Source organism: Chelon labrosus, assembly GCF_963514085.1.
Source record: "Chelon labrosus genome assembly, chromosome: 15".
In the NCBI taxonomy this organism is placed as follows: domain Eukaryota; kingdom Metazoa; phylum Chordata; class Actinopteri; order Mugiliformes; family Mugilidae; genus Chelon; species Chelon labrosus.
This window is the reverse complement of record NC_140348.1, coordinates 10,791,785-10,817,130: the sequence shown is the minus strand read 5'-3', so window position 1 is coordinate 10,817,130 and position 25,346 is coordinate 10,791,785. Positions and strand designations below refer to the sequence as shown.

Here is a 25,346-nt window from a genome sequence, read left to right as displayed (position 1 = left end):
AAACTAAATACCATACCTGCTAGTTTTTATTTATTTATTTTATTATTTATTTTATTTTAACCAGTTTTGGACGTATACAGTTTTGTTTCAGCTGTTTACTAAATCAAATTTCACCCCTGTGACAACCTTGGTTATAATTAATTAAGTAAAATTAAATTTAGATATCAGAAAAAAAGCCTGCATAAATAGATGCATAGCCTAGACTCTGGTAAAATGATTGGATTTTATCTCATTTTAAACCCTAGCTTAACCTTAAACTCACACTTCTATAGCTAAACTTAACTTTAGACTGTCATTATAAGCTAAACCTCCTCTGAATGTGTACTGATGCACTCACTGGCACATCATTACAATTATCCATCCATCCGTCCGTCCGTCCATCCGTCCATCCATCCATTCAAACGGCACCTCATCTGTTTCATTAAATGTCGAAGCTATCTGAAAACAATTTGGTGGAAGAAGAAGCTTGAATTTCACAGTCCAGCTTGCCCGCAAGCATCAGTCAGTCAAGAACGTACAGATCCCCTAGTATTTATTGGTGAGTTCGAAGCAGCACAAGAATACATCAAAGACAATGAGGCAAGTCACTAAGTATTTTTCACTGCTTCATGCGAAAGCAGGACACAAAGATACACACTGACTTTGAACTTCTGTAGATTGCGCCCATCTGTGTTTATAAGCATGTACAATATGCAGCACTGGAAATATACACTGCAGCCCCCCACCCCCCACCCATCGTCTCAGATGTTATCTAATTATTGCCCCATCTGCTTCCTTTGCATGTTTGGCACAGTCTCTGCTGTTGTTTTTGTATCGACTCTTTGTCATCAGAAACCTCATCTGTCCTTTGTACTTGAGACACAAAATAAGCACTTGGACAAATGGCACGTCATTATCATGATCAACAACGAAAAACAACATGACAAAAAGCACAAGAGTTGTATTGTAAATGTTATGAACTTTTGCTGGTGTGCAGATCCTTCTCATAGGCTTTCCACCTGCTTCCACTGAAAGTGTGAGTGGACTTTTGAATATAAGCACTGCTCCTCCAGAGGGATTATTTCCTTGTTATGGTAACAGTCTCTCCGCAACAGTCAAATGGCTTTGCTCTCTTGCTCAGTCTTTACAGCATGTCCATGGCTGATGCATTTTACCCTTAACTGGGACAGTTTAAAAACCTCCTGCAGGGGGCGGCAGCTCAGCATTCCTTTCTGGTCTTCACCATCTTGCTGGCGTACTTGATAGGGATCCCCCAGCGTCTCATTAGATAGACATCAAACACGTAGGCCATTCCTGGCTCCAGGCCCCCGATCACAGCTGTAGTCACGGCCCGTCGAGGATTCAGCTCTTGGAAATACTTGCAGAGAACCCTCTCGGTGTCAGATCGGGACTCCGGCCCCAGACAGGGAGCAGTTAGAGCTGATGTTCCCGCAACCTCCGCTTCACGGCTTCCGAGCTTCCTCCGGTACACACAGTACAGGCTTCTTTCTTCTGTGCCCATCCAGGCCAGTGTGACACTGTTGCAACCACGCAACCGGTTGAAGGATTTAATCTGCAAAGTTGAGGGAAGCGATGGGACCCCTCTGCGGTGGTAGGCTGACGAAGTCTGCATTTTGACTGAAGCCGTCAGACCTCCTGGTAGAGCTGGGTCTGTAGCAGCAGAGATCTGGCCAGTGGTCGTTCCTTCTCTCTCCAGGTGGATGAGGTAGGAAGGACTTCCCTGCAGCCAAATGTGAACTAAATCTCCCCCCACCGGCTGAGAGGTCAAAACCTGACCTTTACTAGACACGGTGACCTTGACCTTTTCACCTCCGCCACAGCTCTGCAAGGTGAGGAGGCCACTCTGCTGCCAACCCCGAGGACGGAAACTGAAGAACTGCTCAGACTTGAAGCCTCTGTCTTGGAAGGTTACCCACCTCAGCTCTCCGTCTCTTAGTGCGGTGATAGCAGGTCGAGCCTCCTCATGTGTCCGAGCAAATGTCCCCTTGTACGGCGCGCTGGTCCCGTTCAGCCGGTCGATCACAAAGACGTCAAAGTAATACTCGGTGTCAGGCAGGAGCTCAGACACGGTGCAAACACTCTCTGTCCCCTGACACGCGCACTGGAGATCAGCATAGTCATCAGCCAGGGAGGAAGGCAGACTCTGGGGTTCAGGATAAGTGTCCCACTGCTGCCACCACCACTCCTTCAAAATTGGCCACACCGTCACTCCCCTATTTCTATCCTTCTTTTCTTGTTTCTGGTCTTTCTCTTTCCTCATGCTCTCTCTCGCAGCACAGAGGCTAGGGTAGTTTTGCAGAGAGTTGACAAGAACGCAGTAATTGTAGCTGTCCTGTGTGAGTGGGAGGCTGGTGATGGTGGCACTGGGCGCCCAGCTGAGGGTGACGCTGGTCATGCCCACACCTAGTGTGTGAACTCGCGGGTCAGCTGGGAGCAGAGGGAAGGTGCCTGAGGGCCCCAGCCCTTCTCCGAAGTACACTGTAGCTCTGGTGTTTTGCTGTTTGGAGCGCAGCCTCAGGATATAGATGGAAGCACCGGGATAGGAACGACCCATGTAGGAGTCCACTGTATTGCCGGTGAAGCTGTGGATCTTCTCTTCAGTGCCAGGGCCTCGCCACCACACCTCAGGCGTGCTCTTTTTAGTACTCCCTGCACAAAAAGGAAAGAATTACAAGAATGGAAGTCCCAGTCAACTCAAAAATGTTAGTTTACATTGATGTTTGACCTTCACTGTGCTGCCTTCTACCATTGATGGCAGGTTTCTCTGTTTAAGATAAGTTAAAGACAACACAACTAGTTAAAGACAACACAACACGACTAGTTTGGAAACCAATCATGGTCAAATATGAAATTCATAAAATGTTACATGGATATTTGCAATTGTCTTCGTACACTGACATTAATGTTTCAGTTAATAAGGGCAAACTATACACCGATCATTCATAACAATATGACAATCTGCCTAATATTGTGTAGGTCTGTCTTGTGCCTGTTGTGTCCTATGGGTTAACAGGAGGGGGCTCTGTGGATGATCCCACAGATACTTGATCAGTTTGGGATCTAGTGAAGTTGGAGGCCAGGTCAACACCTTGGGCTATTTGAGACCATTTATGTGTGTGTGTCTGTGTCAGGCTGCATCCTGCTGTGGATGGCTGCTGCCATCAAGGAGTGTCATTGCTAAAGGGTGGGGGTGTCTGATCTGGTCTAGGTAGGTGGTACATGTCAAAGTAGCATCCACACGAATGCCAGGTCCAAAAGTTTCCCAGCAGAACTTTGTATTATCACAAGATGGTCAATGTTATTTACTTGTCCTGTCAGTGGTTTTAATGTTGTGGTTGATCGGTGTATATTTAAATTTGTGACACAACAAAAAGATTAGATTTTGTATTCTTAAATTATGTTTAACACAGTTTTTTTTTAAATAGTCTAAACTAAAAACTAAATTATCTCTATCAGGCTCTTAAATGTGGTTCTTAATTGAATAGTGCCCATGACTTCACAAGCTAGGTGGTTAGCCTAGCGTATTTGCCTGGATTCATAAAATTATGTTGCTAGGCAACCAATGGAAACTCCAGGAAGTCACTGTGATTAGCCAGGAAATAACTTGTGTTGTGTTAAGGCCAAGCTAGCTGCTTCCCACCGCTTTTTTCTTCATGCTAAGCTAAACTGCTCTTCACAAATAACTCATACGCACACAACAAATACCAACAAATTGCTTTTCGTAAAGGCCCAGAAGAAATGTTTAGCATATTTATACCATAAGCTACAATAGTTTAGTATTAAGTCAAAAAGAATATATTGTGATTAAATGACAAGACATAAATATATTTAACTTTTAAAAGCATAAACACATCTTAACTCATCAGCTCATCACACTGAACCCTGGTTGATACCAAACAACCGAACAAATTAATACATAAAAGGTCAACTGCCAATTAAAATAAATGACTGCCAGCATTTTCATTCACATTTATAGGGTTTAAAATTTGAAGCACAAACTTTTCACCTGAATTACGCAACTGGCAAATAAACACACACACACACACATACATACACACACACACACACACAGAATAACATCACTACTCAGTGTCTTCAGTGTTCAACTGTCCATGTCTCGTCAAGATGAAAAAATAAAAAAATCTCTCCCCAAATGAGACCAAACGTTACAGAATCAAAGTGAATAATTCAGGCTGGCGACGGGGACCCGTGAGCTCAGGGTCTGAATGATTCATGTGTCATTTTATAACTTCATAATGTTATTTTAGCGAGCTTGTTTAGGTAACCTGAAAAAGGGGCAGCCTATTTTCAGAAAGCTGTGACTTTTTCTGGCTTGAAACATGATTACTTTATTTTGAGGTTTTATTTCCGATCCTGCAATTCCGCTTTTCTCTAGCATGTTGAATCCTCTGAGGTTATTTAATTAGCTTGGTTTGGTCGTCACAGGATTTTGCAGAGCCCAGTCCTATTTAATTGTTTATTCAATATCTGAGTTGAGAGTTGGCTGCCATTTTCGGGCGTGCGTTTCATGATACTTCAAAACCCAAATCCAAAAGCTGGGATAGAATTTAAGACAATGAGACCACCAGATCACACTCACTGTTTCTGTCTCTGTCCTTCTCTATGTGGTTTGGAGACAACCATGAATACATTCAGATTTCAACAGTGTAATGATAGAAACGGGTTTGAGTTAAAGCTATGACCTCCAAGTTTTTATCCTCTATTAGATAAACATAAAAGATAAATTCTGGTCATAAATATGTGCCAAACGTAACCTCGCTAAGATTAAACTCTTTGCCCTTCACTAAATCCCTACATGTGCAGGATAATATGTCACTGATTGTCTTATCTTAGCCGGTGATGATCCTAATGTCAACTTACATTGCAGGCTTTTTAGGGGTTTGTCCTTTAGGGTGCGAGCCGCCAAGCTCCATTCGATGGGTGCGTCGCAGGGGCTGACAGTCACCGAAAACGCCGGGACCTTCTTCTTCAGCGTGAAGTATAACCTGTGGTCAAACACCATTAGAGAACCACAAGAAAGTCGTTTGAATCTTCGCGCCGAATGTCAGAAAGATAACGTCCTGCTTCCATTCAGCTTCGAGGCGAGGTGCCTTCCAGTGCACACTGTGCAACATTCTTTCATTCTGTTGGATGAATTTAGATAAGGTAAGGATTTTTGTGTGTGTGTGTGTCTTTCCATTTGCCCACATGCTGATCAGTCATTTGATAGCAGATTAGGAGAGGTGACCTGGGGATCTAATGATAAGGCTGCATTGACAGTTTCTGATGAATATCTGCCTGCTTGCTGTAACTATCAGGGATCGTGCTCAGCATAGAAACTATTATGTTCCTTTTAGTGAACAGATGTTTTTTTGAAGACCATTATTTGCATGTTAGACTACTGTTCTGGTTCTGTTGAAGGACATTCAACATTCACATTGTAGTGGTCTGGTCTTAACTCAAACAGTCTTTATCTCTAAGGTCCATGTTGAGCTCTTTGCCTTCTCAGAAAAAAAACCCCCTTTCCAATCGTTTTGTTTTCTTCACAGTTAGTTAACCTTCAAGAAAGCGCTCTAACTGCATTGTTATCCTTAATAAATATTTGTTCTCCCTCTGCACAAACACAATTATTCATGATTCTGTGCAGATGGCGGTTGTTTCCAAACAGATGTGCGACACTGTCATTCTCAAGGGCGCTTTTGCAGCTTATTTAACAGAGTGATTAATTTCTCAATCTGTGTTTTCTTTCCATTATTTGCCGTGCGGTTCTGCACGACTGCACCGGTGGACAGACCACAGCACACAGGGAGATGCATTTTGCAATTTTCAGCTCCCGTTCTCAGAAAGCGAGCACTGGCACTGTTTTGTAGGGTTCAGGCCAAATGGGCTCCACTTCCTCTCGGTCTCTCTACTGTGGTGCTCGAATCAGGCTCCGTCTCCAAAAAATGTGGTTGAAAGACCTCAAGATTTAATCATCTTCACTCAGCTGGAATTGAGGAAAAATCCTATTTTTTAAGTGTGGTGTTGAGGTTTAAAAACAAATTTAGTTTAACACACATGAATTCAACTTCAAAATGATCATAGTTTCCCCTCACAGAGGTCAGGTTCATGTGACCACGCTCATTGTCTCTGTATTTGTCAGAGCTGATGGGTGCACAAGTGTATAACTTTTTCTGTGCTTTTATTTTGAAAAATCACCCGTCTACACCGTGGATTATATATAAATAAATGCATTCAGACTGTGGCAGTGACATCACATCTGTATGTTTGTTGGACTGAATGTGAGAGAAAATTAGCAACAAGTTAAAGAACAACTTCGAAAACAAAGTGTGATTATTCTGTCGGGATTATCACTGATTAGTTTGCATCTGAGACACATTAATATCGTTGACACGCACATTTCAAGTCTATTTACTAGACTAAACTATTATTAAGCCATTAAGTACATTCACATTGAGGATTATGTAAAGTTAAAAGTTGACTCTCGTATCAATCAAAAAGTGAAGAAGAATTATGGTTCCAGCATCTTAAATTTAGCCATTGGCTGATTTTCATATCGCATAGATTAAATATGCTTGAATTTGACACTGTTGGTTAGATAAAATAAATAAAGAAGCCGTATTTAATTAGATAATTAAATCAGTTAATTAGATTTTTGGTCAAATATCTTATTTAAAGCCACTTGTTGTTGCAAAAGCTGGTATTTTAAGCACTAATCCATCACTTCTAAGCGATTATTTGTAAGTCTCTGCTCGTTCACTAACTAGTTTTTATAGGATGTTATTCACAACCAGCAGTGCAAAGTAAGTTTTGAGGTTCTTTCCTGTTACCTTATACCTCTACTATTTGACATTACTTTAAATATTTAAGTGATGCTAAACTTAATACATCAGTAATTTGTGCAAGTAATTTATTTTCCATTGTTCTGCGAGCCGTGTACTTTTTCTACCACTGATCACAGCAACGGATTGCCTCACCGTCTGACTGAACGACACAATAATTGATACAGTAATCACACAGACCGCATCCACGCCCCGTCTGTTACCTGCGAGTTCGTCCTTTAGGGAGCGTTACAGATGTGACCTTTCCTTCCGGTAACCATGTAGTTGGGCGAAGCGGCACCTCGTTCTCCGGTGCCAGGGCTGCGCGCACCTGGGGCCACGAGGAGCTGCAAACAAGTGCCAAAGCTGCGCCAAGACACCAGGACAAGGTGGCGAGCGCCATCTCTGATCGTCGCTCTCTCCCTGACTTTTGCTCTTTGACTTTCCTCGGCCCCGTCGTCTTGGATATCTCCCGGGCTCTGAGAATGCACAGCGGAAAGGTCAAAAACATCAATCAGAACCCATGAACTCCACACACACACCCACACACACTCAAAACACTCTTAGTTAAATTTCTACTGTACCATTCACACAGACACTAAAGAGCTGTAGCGGCTGATGATTCATTGATATGAAGAAACATCCTATCCTATTCAGACAGAATTATTCATGCCGGGGAAGAGAAATTGCCATGCTATATTACTCTGGGATGTGTGTGTAGCACAGCTTGACACCCATCGCACCACTTTTCAAAGTGTGAAGTGGGCTGCTAATATCGCTCTGAAGTCAATGCCTTTACATCTACATATCTATTTTTACCCGGAGGGTTCAAATTGGTCTGTTCTCCAAATATCTTTCATTTACCGTCATTTCATCAGGGCTAAGTGACGCCGTGCTGATGTGGAGAGAGGTACACAAACAACACCTGGAAGTGCTCCGATGCAGTCAGATCCAATCAGCACAGATGAATGCAATGCATAACAAGAGAGCCCCGTATCAGATTTTTCGGTGTCTCTGTCTTTTACTCTATTCCTCTCACACTCTATTGGGGTTTCACTGTCTTTTTTATGTGTATACGTGGGTATGATGTTGTATGTGTGCGAGATTTACTGATAGCAGATGATTATGGGTCTCAGTGTTCTCCTTTCCCCCCGGAGAGAGCACATTTGTTCAAAGTCGCACAGGCTTCACAAACACACTCCCCGCCTTCCCCTAACAAGGTGTATTATGTCAGTGCTGCGCCCTATAGATCAGATGGCAATCACAGTGGAACCACGGAGGCGGCTACAGAAGGTACATCTGAGTCTTCGGGGCCCCAGGACGCTCCGAGATCCAAACTCACAAACCGACGCACAGCTACAAAGTCGCACTGAGACGCCTGCTCATTATCCTTGCACAGAAAGAGGGGAGTGAACGACCCATAAAGCTTTAACTGAGACACATGCAGTGGGAGAAAAACAGATTGAAATGGGAGGCGGGAGAGGAAGGGGAGACTGAGGGAGGGAGGGTGGAAACGGAGAGCTAGAAGAGGAGGATGTTGGATTCTGGAGTAATTAGAGGGAAGAGGACGGAAAGAGGAAAAGAGGAGAAAGTGAAACTGAGAAAAAAAAAGAGATGGCTGGAAAAACATTACAGCCGTGCAATTTGTTTTGCTGCTTTAACCAGACATATGAACCTACTTGATGTTTATACTTTATCCTCCATGTCAAATGTCCAGTGTGTTACAAATTACCAGACGGCTGCACAACCTCACACTCCCCCACTCATTCAGTCTAGATAAATATGAAGACACACACACGCACACACACAGAAAAAACGCTTGGCGGGCTTGCTTCTTCAAAACGCACCCGCTGATAAAATATGCATACGGCTCCTCAGCAAATTATGGCCAATTGAATTTTCATAAGGCAAAAAGGCTGGGTCTTACACAGAGAGGGAGCTCGGTGAACTTAACTACCGCCCTCTATAAATAAATACACACTCCCCTTTAAACACAGGAGCTCAGGACTTTGATGGTCCCCCTCAGCTTTTTCCATTATGTTTATCCCGGTCTGTCAACTGACTGCATTTATTCTGCTTGGGTTTTAATTAAAGATACTTGAGCCCTGCTCCTCTGTTTGTTTGCTTTTTTTTTTTTGTCTTTCTCTCCCTGTTTCTGCTTTTCACCGCATTCGGATCCCCTCATTTAGAAGTTGATGCAGGCTCAGTTTCAGGGGGGACAGGTTGAGTTCTGTGTGCTATCTGTCTGCGTATTGTATCAGCTATCTTCTATCTCCCTGGACTCTGGCAGGACCATCTGCCTTCTGTTATCTGTGGGCAGGGACAGATTAAATGGCATGGGGTGGTCCCTGCAGGATCCGTTGTCCCCTCTCTAAAAAAAAAAAAAAAAAAAACTACTAAGGGGAAAGAACTGGTCTGTGATTCATGGTGGGGGTTGACAAGATTATAGCGGGGTAACACGCAATGACCATGGAGCTTGATAGGATTTTAAGGCTGATTTTCTACCTCACTGAATGTACATTTGAATATATTAACCCTTCTCCGGTCCTCCTTTACTTTCACTGTCCCTTTGTGCCAGAACCTCTCATTCTCCTTGTCCCGTCAATTCTCCTTTCACACACTTTTCACATCATATTTTAACATTTCTTTATGTCTGTGAGCACCATCCCGCTTAATAACAAGAGAAGACAGATAATCACAACCTGTAAACATGTAACAAAATGTGACAATCCAGCCACAGAGTAAAAGTGCCCTGCATCTGTCTCAGCTTTTTTAAAAGCCCTCCAGAGACCACAAACACACATACACACGCTCACACATACTCACACAAAACCAACTGATTCAAAGAAACAAGTTGCTGACTTACACAACCAGTTGAAATCTGAGAAGCAGACGCACTCACACGCACACACACACACATGCTATGCAAGGACAACATGCATGCATGCATGCATCCCTCTTACCTTCTCTCAGTGCACGCTCTCCCTCGCTGGTGCAGGGAGTAAGGGATGAGATCAAATGAGAGAGGGAGAGAGGATGGAGAAGGAGGAGGAGGAGGAAGAGGAAGAGGTGGAGAGGGGGGTGAGAGCCGGTTGCGAGGAGAGGAGGAGCGACAGCAGGTTGTTGTCGGGTGTTTCACTGACTCCCATGAGGCGCTGCTCGCTCCATACTTCAGGAGGTGTCTCTTCGGGGCTCAGGTGTCCCTTCAGGGCTGTCCCAGCTCCTGTGCGCCCTGGTGTGGTGCAAGGCTCCCCAGGCACTCTCTTCACTCTTACACCCTGCCTCTCAGTCCTTCACACGTGGAGGCTTGTCCTGCTAAACACTGTGTGAATGTCATCCGGTCAGTGAAGCCCACTTCTCTCCTCTCTTCTTCTCTCCTCGTTCTCCCTCTGTCGCTCCTCTTTTTCACCTGTTCTCTCTGTTTACCTCTTCCTGGTATTGAACAGAGCTCACTTGCAATTCAAATAGGGCTCATGTGTGACTGTGTGTGTTTGTATATCTGTACGTGCAATCTGAGAGTGAGGGAGCGAGTGGGTGAGTGTGAGGGGGCTGACGGTGAGGTCGCTGAATGGGGGTGGTAATGAGAAAAGAGAGAGAGAGAGAGAGAGAGAGAGAGAGAAGAGGGAGAGAAAGAAAGAGAGAGAGAGGCTGTGTTGTCAAGAGCAGCATTAGGGAAGGGGGGTGGTGCAAAAGTTAAATGCATACACATTACACCAATCTGTGTCCTGGTCTGATAACATCTGTATTAGATGTCTTTAGACAACACGTTGGAGGTTACACTGTCTTTGTGCTCTTATCGTTTGTTCAGGCAGCTGCTTAGTCTGCTCCTAAATGAACATGTTTAGATGCAGTAGGTAATAGATTTATGCAAGTATTTAGCTTTAAAACAAATCAAATGTTTAATTAAAAGAGTGAACTGGACTTATATTTATAAAAAGGATTTATTTGTGCATTATTTGCATTTATTGCGTTGTGTCTATTTAGTTTTTCTTCTACATGAAAAAAGAAACTGGCTGCGTTAATTTATCAGATCCTTTTCTGTGCTGTAGCATCTAAATCTGCTCAGTGCTCATAAATAAATTTAAAAAAGATATTTGCCATTTGTATTGCAAAAAGAGTTAATTTGGCTCTTTACAGTTTAAAGCAGATATAAATATGTGCCAGAATATTTCTTGGCAATAAGTTAAAAACCTTCTTAAACTCGCTTTACTATTTTTAATTTTCTTACACAGCAAGCTTAGCTTAGCACAACATATTGGAACAGCACAACAGCTAGCCTGGCTTTTTCCAATTTAAAACTTAAAAACCTGCTATCCATCACGTATAAAGCTTCACGATTAACACAGTATAACATATTTATTTTATTTGTACATGTTAAACTTGGTTTCACAAGGGTAAATACGTCCTAGCAACTTCTTCCAGACCTTGTCTAGCTAACTTTAGCGTAGCTACACTAAACGAGGCAGCTGTTGTTTGGCTTAGCACACAATGTGGTAGCATCTTAACCACTAGCCTTCATCTTTAAAGTGCGCAAATTAACGCATTCTAACTTATTTGTTTACACATTATTATAGTTTTGGTTTCATGAGGGTAAATATGTGCCAGAATATTTTTTGGCAGGAAGTGACACAGTTCATCTAGCTTGCTTTAGCTTAGCAAAGCTAAGAGAGTGAGTTGCTCCAAATGTATATTTACGGTAGTTTAAACATTTGCAGATCATCACATTTAAAGTCCCATAATGAACACATAATAATGTATTAGTTTAATTTTTATATGATTATTATTATTTTTATTTATTTATTTTGTTTTTGGTTAAATATGTGCCAGAATATTTATTGGCAGGAAATGGCAGTGCTTGTCTGGCTAGATTAACACAAAGCTGCTGTTGGTAGCCTTACTGTTACCATAGAAATAGCAATGCTGGCATCAATCAACACATCTAACCTTGGAATGATGTCATATCTCCCCAAACATTTCCCCAGACATATTTTTCAGCTACTGTCAGGCTTGGTGAAGATGAAGACAATGGTTGCATTCTGTTTATTTTTCTGGGCAGTGAGCACCTGCTGTTTCACAGGGAACGTAGAGACGTACTATATACCCCTAAGTATAACAGCCAAACAGCCACACGGAAGGCTGCTTGTCCTCCACCTACAGGTCAAGTGCAGATCTCGGAGGACTGGAGGCATTCATATCAGTGTCTCTCCAACCCCACCCAGTCCTCTCATCTTCACACAATAGTGGGGCCTCATGTAGCTACCCTGCTCTCTCTCCTGAGCTCTTTAATCAATATCATCAGGAAAATAGAGAGAGCTGTGTATGCTAACTCCCCCGTTTCCATTTAGTGATGGGGCCTTTTCTCACTCATTCACTCGGTACTTCAGTCTAGGGCTATTGAGGTCGCTCTGAATGGGACCCACTCCACCCAGAGGGAATATAGTCTGACCACTGGCTAGACCCTCTCTCTCTCTCTTCCTCTCTATCTCTTTCTGCCTGCAACATCACTTCAAAGAAGAATTAAAAAATGTGCCACATGAGCACTATTAATAAATATCACTTCAACTGTTTTTTTAATTTTTTTAAAGTGAGGACCCTTTGCTGCGACTGGACTCTCTTTTAAAGCCACCAGCCGTTCTCTCTGAATCTTTACCCATTAGCTGCCCCACTTTACATCCCCTAAGAAGTTCTGAAAGTCGGCAATCTGGCAGCGCACAGATATGGCGGCTGCTTTTTGAAGACTGGATGGTGATTAACCTTTAGAGAGATTACTGCGCACGTACAACTTAGCGTACGAGCTGTGTTCTAACAACTTTTATTCTGTTTTTGCGGGGGAGAATATGATTTGGGAATCATGGCCTGTTTCGCTGAGACATCTGTCCGACATCTGTCAGACCTGGAATGGATGAACGGGCTTAGGTGACACATGCTCGCAAGCTTTCACACACATCCTCGCTCTGTTTCACTGCCATCGTGAATGGGCCTGAACGTTTCTTTTGATCCCCCCCTCCGCCCCCTTCCTGTGTTGCTTTTTAATAATTTACGGATAAACAGTCACAGGACAGAATTCCGTTCGCACAAAAAGCGACAGAAAGTGAGAGTAAAAATTTCATTTGGCGTAATTGCATGAAAAGAGGCTGAAAAACTGGCCTTTTCATGTATTATTGATGTGTGCTTACAAGCCATGCATAATGCAGGGGGCCGTCTTTATGACAGCCATGTATTAAATATCATGTTCTGGGGGTCGGGGGGTCTCGAGCTGCTTTCAGTGCCACAGTTAGCTGGTTTTGTAGCGCCTGAGTAAAGGCCTACATGGATGTAGTTGCAGGCTGAAAGCAACGGAAGAATAAGATGGACAAAAAGAGATGAGCTGAAATGGGGGGACATGAGAGAGGAGGGTGCGCAAGCCGACAACGGGTTAACTAGAGTCTTTATTTTTAACAACATGTCATCACCAGCCGCCCATCTGCTCCTGTGCTGTCTCTTGGGAGTGAGTAAATGTGTGTGTGTGTGCGACAGACAGAGATGCAAGGAAGCCATCACAGATCAGATCACTGATCAGCACCCAAAGGATGAAGAGGAGGGGAGAGGACAAGGTTAGAGAGTTGGGTGGCGCGCAGTCTCTCGCCCCGTCTCCTCTAATATCCAAATGGGGCGTGACAGGAGGGGCGAGGACAGTAGGAGTGAATGGTTTGTGTGAGACGAGAAGGTGAAGTGGGATTAGGTGGGTCAATCTACAACTGCCCTCTCTGTGTTTTGGATGGGGGATGGAAGGAGGTGGAGATCCAGAGGTAATGAGAGGGACTCTATTAGCAGAGAGGAGGGGGGTACGAAGACACAAAGAAAGAACAGTGGTGGTGAGGAGGAGGAAGCGATGTGAGGTCTATGCTGGACCTTCAGGGGTGGCCCCAACGACTCATTTTATTTATTTATTTCTGGATAAAGGGACTACTCCCTGGGGAAGATGGGAGAGGTTGGAGAAAGATGTTTACTGGTGGAAGAAGCGGGGGATGGACTGAATGGTTTTTTTACATAGCGAACAGCCTGGGCTAACAACTAACCGTTCCGCAGGTCGCTGAACATTAGCAAATACAGTTTCATCTCCATTCAGAGCGGTTAATCTGTGAGCTTTTGTTCTTTCTTCATGCCTCTTTCTCCAGACTTGTTTTTCCCTCGGCATGCCAAGGCAAACTGCATCCCTCCAGTGGTCCACTCCACTTTATCAAAAGTTTTCTGGTGAAAATCTGAAGGAATGAAAACATCTTGTTTTGATATTTATGATGAAGCACTTTTTATATTTATTTGTGGGAAAACATCTACAGCGAGCAGTCTTCGCTTGCCTTGCGTCCGCCGCACTAAATCTGCATTTCATATCGAGCTCTGGAATCTCTCCCCTTTCTTCATCTCCTTCCCAGTGTCTTTCTCTCTCGCCCTCATCCTTCAGGCATGATAAATTTGAAGGCTAATTAGTCCGGAGAAACCCGTCATATCAAGGAGTCTACCCCGGGCCACACACACACATCCTCTTATTGATCGAATGCAAGTACACAAGCTTACAAGCAAAACCACAAAACATGATGCAACAAGAGTTTTTAGAGCAGCATGTATTATAGATGGGACCCAAAAAAGTCAGCAAGCGTGCATTATGCAAGTTTTTTTTTTTTTTTTTTTTTTTTTTGACCTTGGCAGAGGTCAAGTGGTTCAAATATTCTGCATCATGCTCCAGGATGCTATTTACAGAGCTGGCAGCAAAGAAAATGTTTTGCAGCATCAAAACCCCTTTTTTTTGTCTTCCTCTATTTCTTTTCCTCAGTTCCTCCTGCTCTCTCAGCCTTCCCTTCCCCCTCTCACTCCCCGTTCTCAGTCTTTCCCTCATTTCTGATCCATTTTTTATGCATTACTCCATTACTCTCAACTCCCATTTACAGTGCATTACCTCCTCCCTTCTTTCACAAACACACTTTGTACTTTCCTTCGGTCTCTTTGCTTCCCTCCTTCTCCTTCCTTCCTCCCTCACTCTCCTCCATTGTATTATGACACTTTTTGCTACTTCTCCCCTTTGCCTTCGTCCTACATTATCTCTTTGTCTTCTCTCCAGTCACGTCGTCTCACACTTAGTGTTTCTTCCCCTCACATCCTTACTTCTTGTCTTTCACTGTACATCACGTTGTCCATCATCCTCGGTTTTAAATGTTTATTCAAAGCATGTCATTTCCATATTGCCCATTGTCTCCTTTACAAGACGATTGTACAAATGTCAGCAAACGTAATTAACAGTTAATGTAATTGGCATCCACTCCGTGCAGACATTTAACTGGCCCATTGAGGCGCATGTGCGAATGCAGAAGACATCCAGCAGACTTTCCGATTTGTTGACGCCGTAAATGATCCTCCAGCTTTTAAATCAAATGGCTGCGGCGATGTTGGTTCTTTGCAGTACATGAACGATGCAGGAGTTCACGTCAAAGGTAGTTTTCTTTGATTTTGGGACATAGCTTGCGGGAGCCCATTCTTACTGCTGTGGATGACAAAAAATCTAATATAAATATCTCATTTTTAAATTGAATCACCACTAAATACTTAACATTTAAATTTGATAACTGGATGTACAGTTTACTAAAACATACACTGAAAACTGAAGATTTGCAGTCTAATTTCCCTTATATAGTTAATATAGTTAATAGCTTTCATAGTTTAGCTTTCATAAAGTCATACAGACAATTCAAGTGGTTAGGGTTTGAAAGCTATATTAAATGTTTTAAATTCAGACACTAAAATTCAAGATAAGTAATTCTGATCTGGGCAGTTCAGATGCCAAGAGTGTCATCAAGAGGGGTAAGGCCATGAGAACAGATCCTTCACAAAAAGTTTCCAAAGTCTGGGAAAACAACTCCCATTGAAATCGATAAAGGTTTTCACTGCATCGGTTCTGACTATTTTTAAAGGGTTAGCGGTCCACTAAATTACTAACTTTAATAAATTGCTTTCTGCTGTTGAAGATTGATATTCACATGTAATTTTGAAGCTGAACTTGATCATGGATCATCTTTGCCCATCCTTGACTGCATACAAAATAACAGACTTCTTATCATTTGGGCTTTGAATTACAGTAAAATGAGCTTTAATCTATAACCTCTATTTGTGAGCACGAGGAATTACACTAAAACTGGGAAAAAGTTGTGACTAACACATGAAACGGAAGAACCAGGCCTCAGAGCGGTCCACCAGACAGTCTGTCCACTCCCGCAGGGTCACCTTCCTGTTCCTGTTACGATCACACGACCTGCAAACACAGCAAAGCCTGACCCCTCACAACACAGCATTTGCAGATGGCAGAGGAATCGCATGAAAATGAATTAAATCACATGCATGCACCTGTTAAATGAAATATTTTTATAGAGATGCTCAGATATACTTTAAAGACAAAAAGGACTGCACCGGTGGTCGTCAGCAGGCATTGTCTTTGAGTTCCCTCTGAAGGGTACTCCTTCAATTTGTGTTAATCCATGGGCAGCGGGAGACACAGTGGGTAATAAACATTATCATTGCTGCAAATGGCTTGACATTGACACAGACAGCCCTGCTCCCACGAAACCTGTCATTGCAGACTGGCAGAGAAAATGGGGGGGGTTGGGTGGGAGCATGGATGGTGGAGATGGAAGGATGAAAGAGGGATTGAGAGAAATGGAGGACGAATCTATTCGTGGGAAAGATGAAAGGAAATCACAGAAGGGGGAAAGAAATGCTTCAACATGGAGGAGGAGTAAGATAACGGAGAGATGGTGTGGTCATGAGATCGGCGGGGAGGAGGACACAGGAAGCGTGGATCGGCATGGAGGATGAATGGATAGATGACGTGCAGAGAGAACAGCATGGTGGGAGGTGCAGCTTGGTCAGAGCGGGGGCGACATGCATCGCCGTGTGACATTTTTTAACCCTCTGTGTTTCAGTAATTAGTTGAAAATGACATATTGCCAGAGACAGGAGGTTTGCGTTATGGACCCTGTGTGACACGAGGAGATGGAAACATGAACACTGTGGCCGTGCAACACTACAAATGATCGTGGCTACAAAATGACATGTGGCTGCTATGATGGCATATGGTTCTAATTTGTCAGGAGAAAAAAAAACACACACAGATTAAATTTATTCAAAGTTAATCATCATGTAATTTTAGCAGCATTAGCTGGAGGAGGTGGGACTGACTGAAAGAATGGTGTAGCACAATGCTCTAGAGGCATCCTCTTATAGAGCAGCTTCCTCAGGTCCCTGCGGCTCAACTTGCCGTCTTTGTTCTTATCCAGTAAGGTAAATCTTTCCTGAGGAGGGAGACAAAAGGAGACGTAAAAGTAATGATGGCGAAGAAGCAACTTGTTTGCATTGTTTCATCAATTCCTATCTCAACACATGAAATAAATCCAAACCGTTGGCCATGTTAGCGTCTATAGGGACTACAGTGTGAGTCAGTCCCAAACTTAGGTCCAGAAATATCTCAGCAACTTGTGGATGGATCGCCACAAATCCTAACAAATCTGCTTAACATTTTATTTTGCTGCATCGGAAGGACAAACTTTTATCAGTTCCCTGGTTCATATGTCCAATACCTGCAACACATTCCCATTAGCGCTGGTAGTGTTTGGAGCTAATTATAAAATGTTATGCTACCAGATGGTGGAGACAGTACCCATGCTACTTGTGTTTGTGTTGTCACTGTGAGCACGTTAGCGAGCTGGCTTTTTTATGCAAGAATTAAAATCACTGAAGGACAAACTTCATAAGGTAGGAAGAACGCACATGCTGTACTGTGCCATTATTTCCAACCACTGTACCTATTTTTATATCCTCAGAAAACAATGTTAAGTTTTTATTTAATCCGTTTGGGGGCAGGAGGTCAAGGTGGCTGGTGAGGGGATATTGAGTTATCCCTCCATTCACCATCTTATTGAATAATTTAGTGATTATTGACCAAATCCTATTTATACACGGTGTTCTTAAGAGCCACTCTCTCAGTCTGTGGACAACCAGACCGCAAGCAACACAAGAACTGGCCACTTACAGCAGGTTGTTAACATCGATCAGACACTACTAGACAGTCTGTGAAGGACAGTTAGTATACCGGCATGGTGATGGAGTCCGGTGTGAAAAACAACTTAATGTTCAGTGTTAGGTTACGCCAGGAGTGAAAGTGATCCCTTGGCATATCTCTCTTCCGGCTATATATATGTAAGGACTACATTTTGTTGTGGATATTGATTTCATATGCGTCATTAGCTGAGGTCTTTGTAGAGCATAAATTATGATCACTACTTTGTGTTTGATCCATTATCTACTTCAAGTCTGAGCTACCTGCGCCAGTTGTGTCCTCTGGGCGTGGCTGAGGCAGCTCTGAGGCGGGGCAGCAGGTGCGTATGACTCCTCCATGCGACTCAGGAGCAGGAACCAGTCCAGGAGACGATATGGAAACTGGCCTAACTCCTCCTCGGAGCATTCAGCCTTGGAGACTGCTCAAGAGGGATAACAGAGCTCAACTGGGAGACGACAGCGCATAGTGGAAATTGTGTGGAATATTTGATACTCTGTGTGTTTACCCAGACAGGGTCCCGGGTGAGCCAGTCCGGTGCGCCGTTTCTTTCTGCAGGCCTCTTTGTGGAGCAAACACTCGTTCCAGTAGGTCTTTCCCAGAACACTGCACACTGGTGCCCTCTGCCTGATGGCACGAGAAAGTGCCCAAACATGCGAGTACTTCATAATTTTTATTTTTTTTTTACTTTTCAAAATGTGAAGGCAAAGGTTTGAATAGATGAGCTGGTCAAAACTGAAAATAATAAATGACCAAAGGGGCTGCTCGTCCGTATAAATGCGATGAGGTTTTTACCTTGGACAGGACTGAGGACAAACACACTTGGGGACAAGGATCCCATTTTCTGCGACTACCTGGCACCAAGATCCCTTTGGGCTGTGGCATTTCAGCAGCTCACAAAGCTTTTCTGAAACATGAAAGAACAATCATAACACTTTTTTTTTTTTTTAGTTTAGGTTTCAGTCCCAATTAACTGCGTGGTGGATGAAGAAATTATTTAAAACGGGTCAATAAAATGCTCAAATGTGGCGGATGAAAAAGTGAACTAAACGAATGAATGCAGCTGTCACTTTTTCACCAGCCACTCTCTTTTAATCTGTCTCAAAATGCCACGAGGGGCACTCGACCGAAAATGGAAAGACATTCACACGTTAAGAGAGAGGTCATCAACATGGTCCTGAAACAAGTCAATTTGATTAATAGAGCAACAAAAGTTGACCAGCGTGCTGTGCAATCAGAGTTGCAAAATCATTAACACCAAGACAAAGAAGAGAAAAGACATTACACACAATAATCTAAAACACACAATAAAAAGCAGCACAGCCAAAGAATAATAAAAATTTAAGACATGATTTAATAGCAGGCTGTGTCTGGGACAGCCTAATGTGCAAACAGTTTCAGACTTACGGGGCTGCAACTGCAAAAGCACAATCCCCACAGTTCCTTTTAGTGTTTTAATTTGCGCATTTAAAAAGGATTTTTAAAAAAATTTTTTTTTACTATAAATGTTAATATAATATATTTTTGGCTGCATTTATCACAGATGCTTACGTGTCTTTGTAGCAGCAAATTTAACTAAACTTCATCTGTAAGAGGCGCACAACAGACATGCACTTGAAAACAGCATGCCTTCTAGTGTAAAGCCTTACCTGGCTCTACTCTGCCGATGTACGGCCTCAGCCTCTCCTCAGCTTGTCTCTGTTTGCGCTGGGCTCTGCCTCCCTGAACCACAAACACAAAGAGTTTTATATAATGTTGAGTTCTTTTAATGCTCTAAACAGAGAAATAAAGGATCTCCAAAGGCATCTTGAGCATTCACATAGGTCAGGTATGAACTTGTCTTTCATCATAGACCCGCTGGCTTATTATTAACTAATCTTTAATCTGAATCTGTAAAAAAAAATGTCTACTTCTTGCAGTCAGCGTACTGCAAATAATAAAAATGGTATGCATTCTCCCCTCGTACGATCGATTCCAAACTTTAAAAACTTTGTAGTCTGAGCCAGCTCCACATCTGCCCCCAAACTCAGATCAAATAGGAAACAGGTGACCCAAAATGCTGAAGCCACACATCCATAACTTAAGGAAAATGCAATTTTAACACCTAAAACAATAGTATGATCTTTGTGTCTGGCTAGTTTCTAGTCTGTAATGCATCATTATTATTCTCACATCAGTTCATTCTTTGGGTGTACAGTCAGACGACGTTAAACTCACCATAGTTGTACAAGTTTCAAGACTCAGGAGGAGGAACAAGGGAAACATCAAGCTCAGGTTCATGGTTGAGGCATCCACTCGGCTGCAAGAGAAAATTAACGTCAGATCACTTTAACATTGGATATCACTACAAAATACACACAAAAACAACATGCACCTATTACCCAGACTACGTCTTTCTTATTTCTTAGTATCAATTAAGTTCAAATCAAATAAAAATTAATAGCCTTGAAGAATGATCTGTTTATCCACATCATGCCCTGTTAATGCATTTCTTCCCTCCATTCTTCCTCCTGCTGTGGTCTAATTTACTGTCTCTATTTCCAGTCATTCTGATAATGTAGCGGGAAACAATGCGGTTCATTGAGTCTCAAGAAAGCCATAGAAAATCATTTTCCATCACAGAGGAAACGGAGGGTTGGATTACACCGAGAGTACATTAAGCTTTCAGTTGAGGAAGTTATTACAGGCTAACAAGCCATCTTACCAGGGCCTCTGTCACTCCTTTCTTCCGTTGTTAGCGTTCTCCCCCTTTTCCTTTTTGTCTCAGCGCTTTTATAACCCGCTACAGAAGTATTTACCTTGTCCTTTCATTTGATCCACGTATTTTTTCTATCACATTTTTGCCTTATCTAACCCCTCCTCTCTCTTCTCCCATCCTTGTCTCTCTCACTATCTTTCTTTCTTTTAAGGTAGCTCCCTGTTGATTGCAGCTGAGTGGACAGGTATCTGAACACAGTGTAGGTTTAAGACACTGTTCAGCTGAATGTTGTTGTAGTAAAAAAGAGCCAAGAGAGAGACAAGGAGAGTAGGTGAGTTTGTGTGTGTGTGTGTTTTTCATTGAAGCTGGCCTTGGGCCACGGGAGTATTTAAAATCCAGAGAGAACATATGGTCACATTTCTTCTCGCTCTTTACTTTCTCTCCATCTTTCTCACATTATAACTATATTTCAGGCACATGCAAACACGCACCACAAGGAAAATAGAGTGAACATGTGCAGAGCATTGACACCTCTGAAGCATGCAACAACCAGTAAAAGGCTGCTCTCTAGTGGTTAAATCGGTCAATAACAGCTTCACTTTATGGCAGCTACAAATTTATTCAGATTACCAGTTTGAATTGTAAAATATAGTTGAAATCAAACAAGTTATCTGTCTGTTATTTTCTCTTTGGACAAGGCCTGCAATTACTGAGTTCTCCTTCTTCTGACTTGATTAAGTTTTCTCTTAAAATATTTAATGAAACCCTGTTTGGGACATTCTCCCAGACTCTTTTTCTCTCTCTTTTTTTTTTTTTGTGTGCATAAGAAACATTAAATATTAAACTGAGGAAAGAACATGAATTAGTAAAACATATTTTGGGAATGATTTATTTAAAGTAGGTTGCTCGTTTTTGTTTTTGTTGTCGAGGAAAAGGCCTCTGAACGCCGCTGAAGCCACAACATTATAACCACTGACAGGAGAAGTAAATAGCATCGACTATTTTATGACAATACAATGTTCTGCTGGGAAACTTTTGGATCTGGCATTTGTGAGGATTTTACTTAGACATGTACCACCCACCTAGACCAGACCAGACATCTCGACCCCATAGCAATGACACTCCTTGATGGCAGCAGACATCCCCAGCAAGATGCAGCCTGACACACAAAAACGGTTTAGGAATTGCACTGTTGCCACCACAACAACATCAGCTGTTACATGGAACACTAATGTGATCCAGCACATTTTCCAGTTAAAATAACTGGAAAACACTCCTATACTTTATCAGTTTGTGTAGGTACGGTCAGGCAAGGATATTGTCGAGGTGGGTAGTGGCAGTGTGTTGAATAAAATTATATTTAATTTGTTTCTAGGACTTTGTCCCCCTCATTTGGTCATATGATCGTGGTAAAAGATTAGGAACACCTTTATGAAATTGTGAAACTATGAGCTTTGTAAAAGCAGATTTCCACACAACAGCTGTTGGTTGGTCTTCGTTAGAGTTCTCAGATATTCCTTGCTAATCATTCTACAAGTGTTGCATTAACTTTTTGTTTTTACTTTTTACAATTAATAGTGTAGTGTGATATTAAAAGTGAGCTATAAAACACAAAACCTCATACAGTTCACCTTGATTCGGTAATGAACAGGCTCTCCCAATTCAAACGTATGCTTTCTAATATTTTAGAAAGCAGAAGGTTGAAGAACTTGCAGCTAATGGTTAATGAATACTTTTCTTTATAATAAGCACAACGCACACACACACAAAAACCACACATTTGACTGTTTAGTAAATCATTTGGCACTGCTAACACATTTTTATGGAACGTTTTACAGCAGATCTGTAAAAAAAAAAGTATTATAAACTTTCTGATAAAAGAAGAAAACTTATAAGAAAACTTAAACTAAAGCTAACAACTTGGCACTCATCATGCTGCTACTGGATAATGCTAAACGGAAGCTAACAGTTATTCCAAGTCGCGTGCACAGATTTAACTCTGCACGCGCAGCTGTGGGTCTTTACAGTGTGACGTCACATCAACGGCTAGCACGGAGGCTGTTTAGTTAGCGTTTAAGCTACTTATACTACAGTTACGGCAGTATAGAGTCCTGGAAACGAGCTGAAGTGGTAGTAAATATAACGATACATTTAGAATTATTACACACATGTGACAAACACTTGGAGATTACCCTGCAAAGTCACCCTTTGAGACCCAGGTGACATCTCTACGCTCCGCCCCCGCTGGAAGCCAGAGGAGGAGGAGGAGGATGTCGGAATGACAAACTGTTTCGGGGGGACTCCGTCTACTCTCAGTTCTGTGTGCTTTACAGCTGCGGTTAGTTCGTTTACTTTTGTTTCTTGAGAGGATATTCTAATTACTTACCCGTTCGGGTTTAGTTTACGCTCGTCCGTGTCTGTACGGACCGGACCGCCTTTCTCAGCCCCGCTCCTCGGTGTCATCATCATCAGTTGGACGGTGTTTACTCTGACAGTGTAACTAACGGCTCAGTCATACAGTAGCTTCGTGTTGTTGTTGTTGTTATTGTTAATATTAGTATTATTTCAACTGGAAGTACTTCCCGGAAAGCGAGTTATTTTTCAGCGTTTTACGTGTTTATTTCGCGCTCAGTTCTCAGCGTAGTCTTGTTGTTTTTATTTGGTACGGAACACACTTGACTGTACATCGAGGCTTGTCATTGAACTTGTGTGATGCCTACAGGCTACATGCTAGCCGTAACTTCACCGATGAGTGTTTAAAACGGAAAGTGAAAGCCTCTACTTTAACAGTATGCTGCCATATATAAGAGAACAAACAAGTGGACTTTTTGCTGACCCAACAATGAGGCTTTGAAAATGCTTTTAACGGCATAATTCAGGTAAGTGAAAGCATATTTTGCAGATATAAGCCTACGTAAACCCTGCAATGACTAACAATCGATGTAAATATTATGAAAACTATCATTTCATTTGTCTGTGTATGGCTAGAGAGCATGTTATATTGGTATAATGAAAACATAAGGAGTGTGTGCTGCCCAGTGAGTCACAAGAGGCCATGTTTTCTACCATCACCCCCAACAGTCATAACATGCCCTGAAGTGAAGGGGCCCTGTGCCATGAATTAGTGGGACCATGCCTTTATGTAATGAGCAAATAGAAGTTATTTATTATATAACAGATTAGAAGGCTACCTAAGTATAAAAGCATGTGCACAGTGGCAGTATTCCTTAGTAGATAATACTTGAAGGAAACTTTCCATCTTGAGACGTCCACCGTTGATATGTGTTGCTCGTGCACATGTCAGGATTGAAGGGTAACTGAAGAAGACTCGCACACACTATCATAAAGTTAGATTCAGCAGAGTTCAATTTTAACCTGTGTAGCCGCACATATTCATATTTCTATACCAGGACTGAAGTTGTTGTCAGTCAAGTCTTTACCGTGTTGTGTGTGTGTGCCATTTTAGTCTGTGATCTATTACAGCCCAGACAGTGTAAAGCGCCATGGCATGGGCGCGCCAGTGCACATTAGGATAAGGGCGTGACCGATTGCCCTCGGTGTAAGTGAGATGGACACTCCTCTGGTTTCTCCTGTGTTGGGGTGGTGTTGGGTACAAACACACACGTGTAATTCCATGTGTGTGTTCCCCAGTCACCTGTTGGCAAGGGTGCTGGAGCGCCACCTTGGCTGAGGGTGTGTTTACAGTCTGAGCCCCCCAACAACAGCTGAGTAGTCTACACTGTGCACCTGCTTGCTAAAGACCACCCAAACTGCAGTTTAAGATGTGTGTGCCCCATGTCATCTGCTTTTCTGCTTGTGTGCGCCCTGACTATCGGTTATCTTCACACAACACCCACTACCTCGTGCATACCAGTCATTCCAAGACACTGTAGTGACCATGAAGGCAACCTTGAGGGAAATAAGATGTTAAAATGTGCTCACATAATGCTCAAAGGGACTATTTACAGACTATTGAGTCAGTTGTGTGACAATGCCAGTAATCACAGACTGAAGGAGTCACTGTAGAGCAAGGTGAGTGTTCCACAGCTCTTCAGACGGTCACACGCTCTCTGCAGTCATCCTTTCTGTTGAATAGGTGTTTTACTTACATATTGTTTTTTTTCTGATATTAGAAATCAACAAAGAATCTGTAATGCATTGGGTTATAGTTTTGCGCATGTCTCCATGGCCGTGTTGTGCTCAGTGCGGATGGACTTGATTTGACTTTGACTTTTCTCTGATCCTCCTTGCCCTCTCCTCTCTCGCTGTATGTGGCCTATCATTAGAGCTATACTTAGCCACGCTTATCAGTTCTGCCATTCCCTCAGTAAGACCACAGATGTTTAAAGGCTTGAAATAGCTCTGTACGCAGCAGAGTGTAGACACAGGATCTCAGATACTCAGATACACAAGGTAAGAAACCGACAAGCACTTGGAGCAATAGTGTCCTTGACTGGTCAGAGTATGCCCTTGGAATAAAGCAATATCTGTTGATAAACGTTTTGCGTCTTCATAGCATTCCCAATTAGTTTATCTGGTCTGTGGGACGACTGGATTAATTTGTTGGACAACCAAAGATGTACTACAAAAGGCAGAGATTTAAAGAATGGTTATTAAAGTGATGAAATATGGCTTGTTTGAGTGGGTTACTTTACTGACAAACCATTCCCTGGTATACAAAAGGTAACGTGACAGTTTTAGACTGTTCTGTGTAGCTTAATAATTTCTATTTTTAATTTCTTTCTTGCAC

General features: G+C 42.5%; 3 protein-coding genes across 3 annotated transcripts in view; 1 reads left to right on the top strand and 2 right to left on the bottom strand.

The window, feature by feature from the left end:
- Positions 1 to 1,125: 1,125 nt before the first annotated feature.
- ndnfl (neuron-derived neurotrophic factor, like) lies at positions 1,126 to 7,239 on the bottom strand. The gene is made up of 3 exons (XM_084561063.1): positions 7,046 to 7,239; positions 4,882 to 5,006; positions 1,126 to 2,649 (listed from the first exon to the last, which is right to left on the bottom strand). The coding sequence occupies exons 1-3, from the start codon at positions 7,222 to 7,224 to the stop codon at positions 1,199 to 1,201; spliced, it is 1,755 nt and encodes a 584-aa protein (XP_084417189.1). The 5' UTR covers positions 7,225 to 7,239; the 3' UTR covers positions 1,126 to 1,198.
- Positions 7,240 to 14,891: 7,652 nt separating this feature from the next.
- On the bottom strand, positions 14,892 to 23,059 carry sparcl2 (SPARC-like 2; the record flags this gene model as incomplete). The annotated part of the gene is made up of 9 exons (XM_084561060.1): positions 14,892 to 15,336; positions 16,007 to 16,101; positions 17,025 to 17,137; positions 18,165 to 18,319; positions 18,407 to 18,525; positions 18,694 to 18,805; positions 19,548 to 19,671; positions 20,116 to 20,197; positions 22,983 to 23,059. 9 exons carry the CDS (start codon positions 23,057 to 23,059, stop codon positions 15,281 to 15,283), a joined length of 933 nt encoding a protein of 310 aa, XP_084417186.1. The 3' UTR covers positions 14,892 to 15,280.
- Positions 22,981 to 25,346, top strand: part of ccser2a (coiled-coil serine-rich protein 2a) — a 50,023-nt gene continuing 47,657 nt past the window's right edge. Inside the window, exon 1 of the mRNA XM_084561555.1 lies at positions 22,981 to 23,475. The gene's annotated coding sequence lies outside the window, so the exon portion shown is untranslated. The remainder of the gene's footprint in view (positions 23,476 to 25,346) is intronic.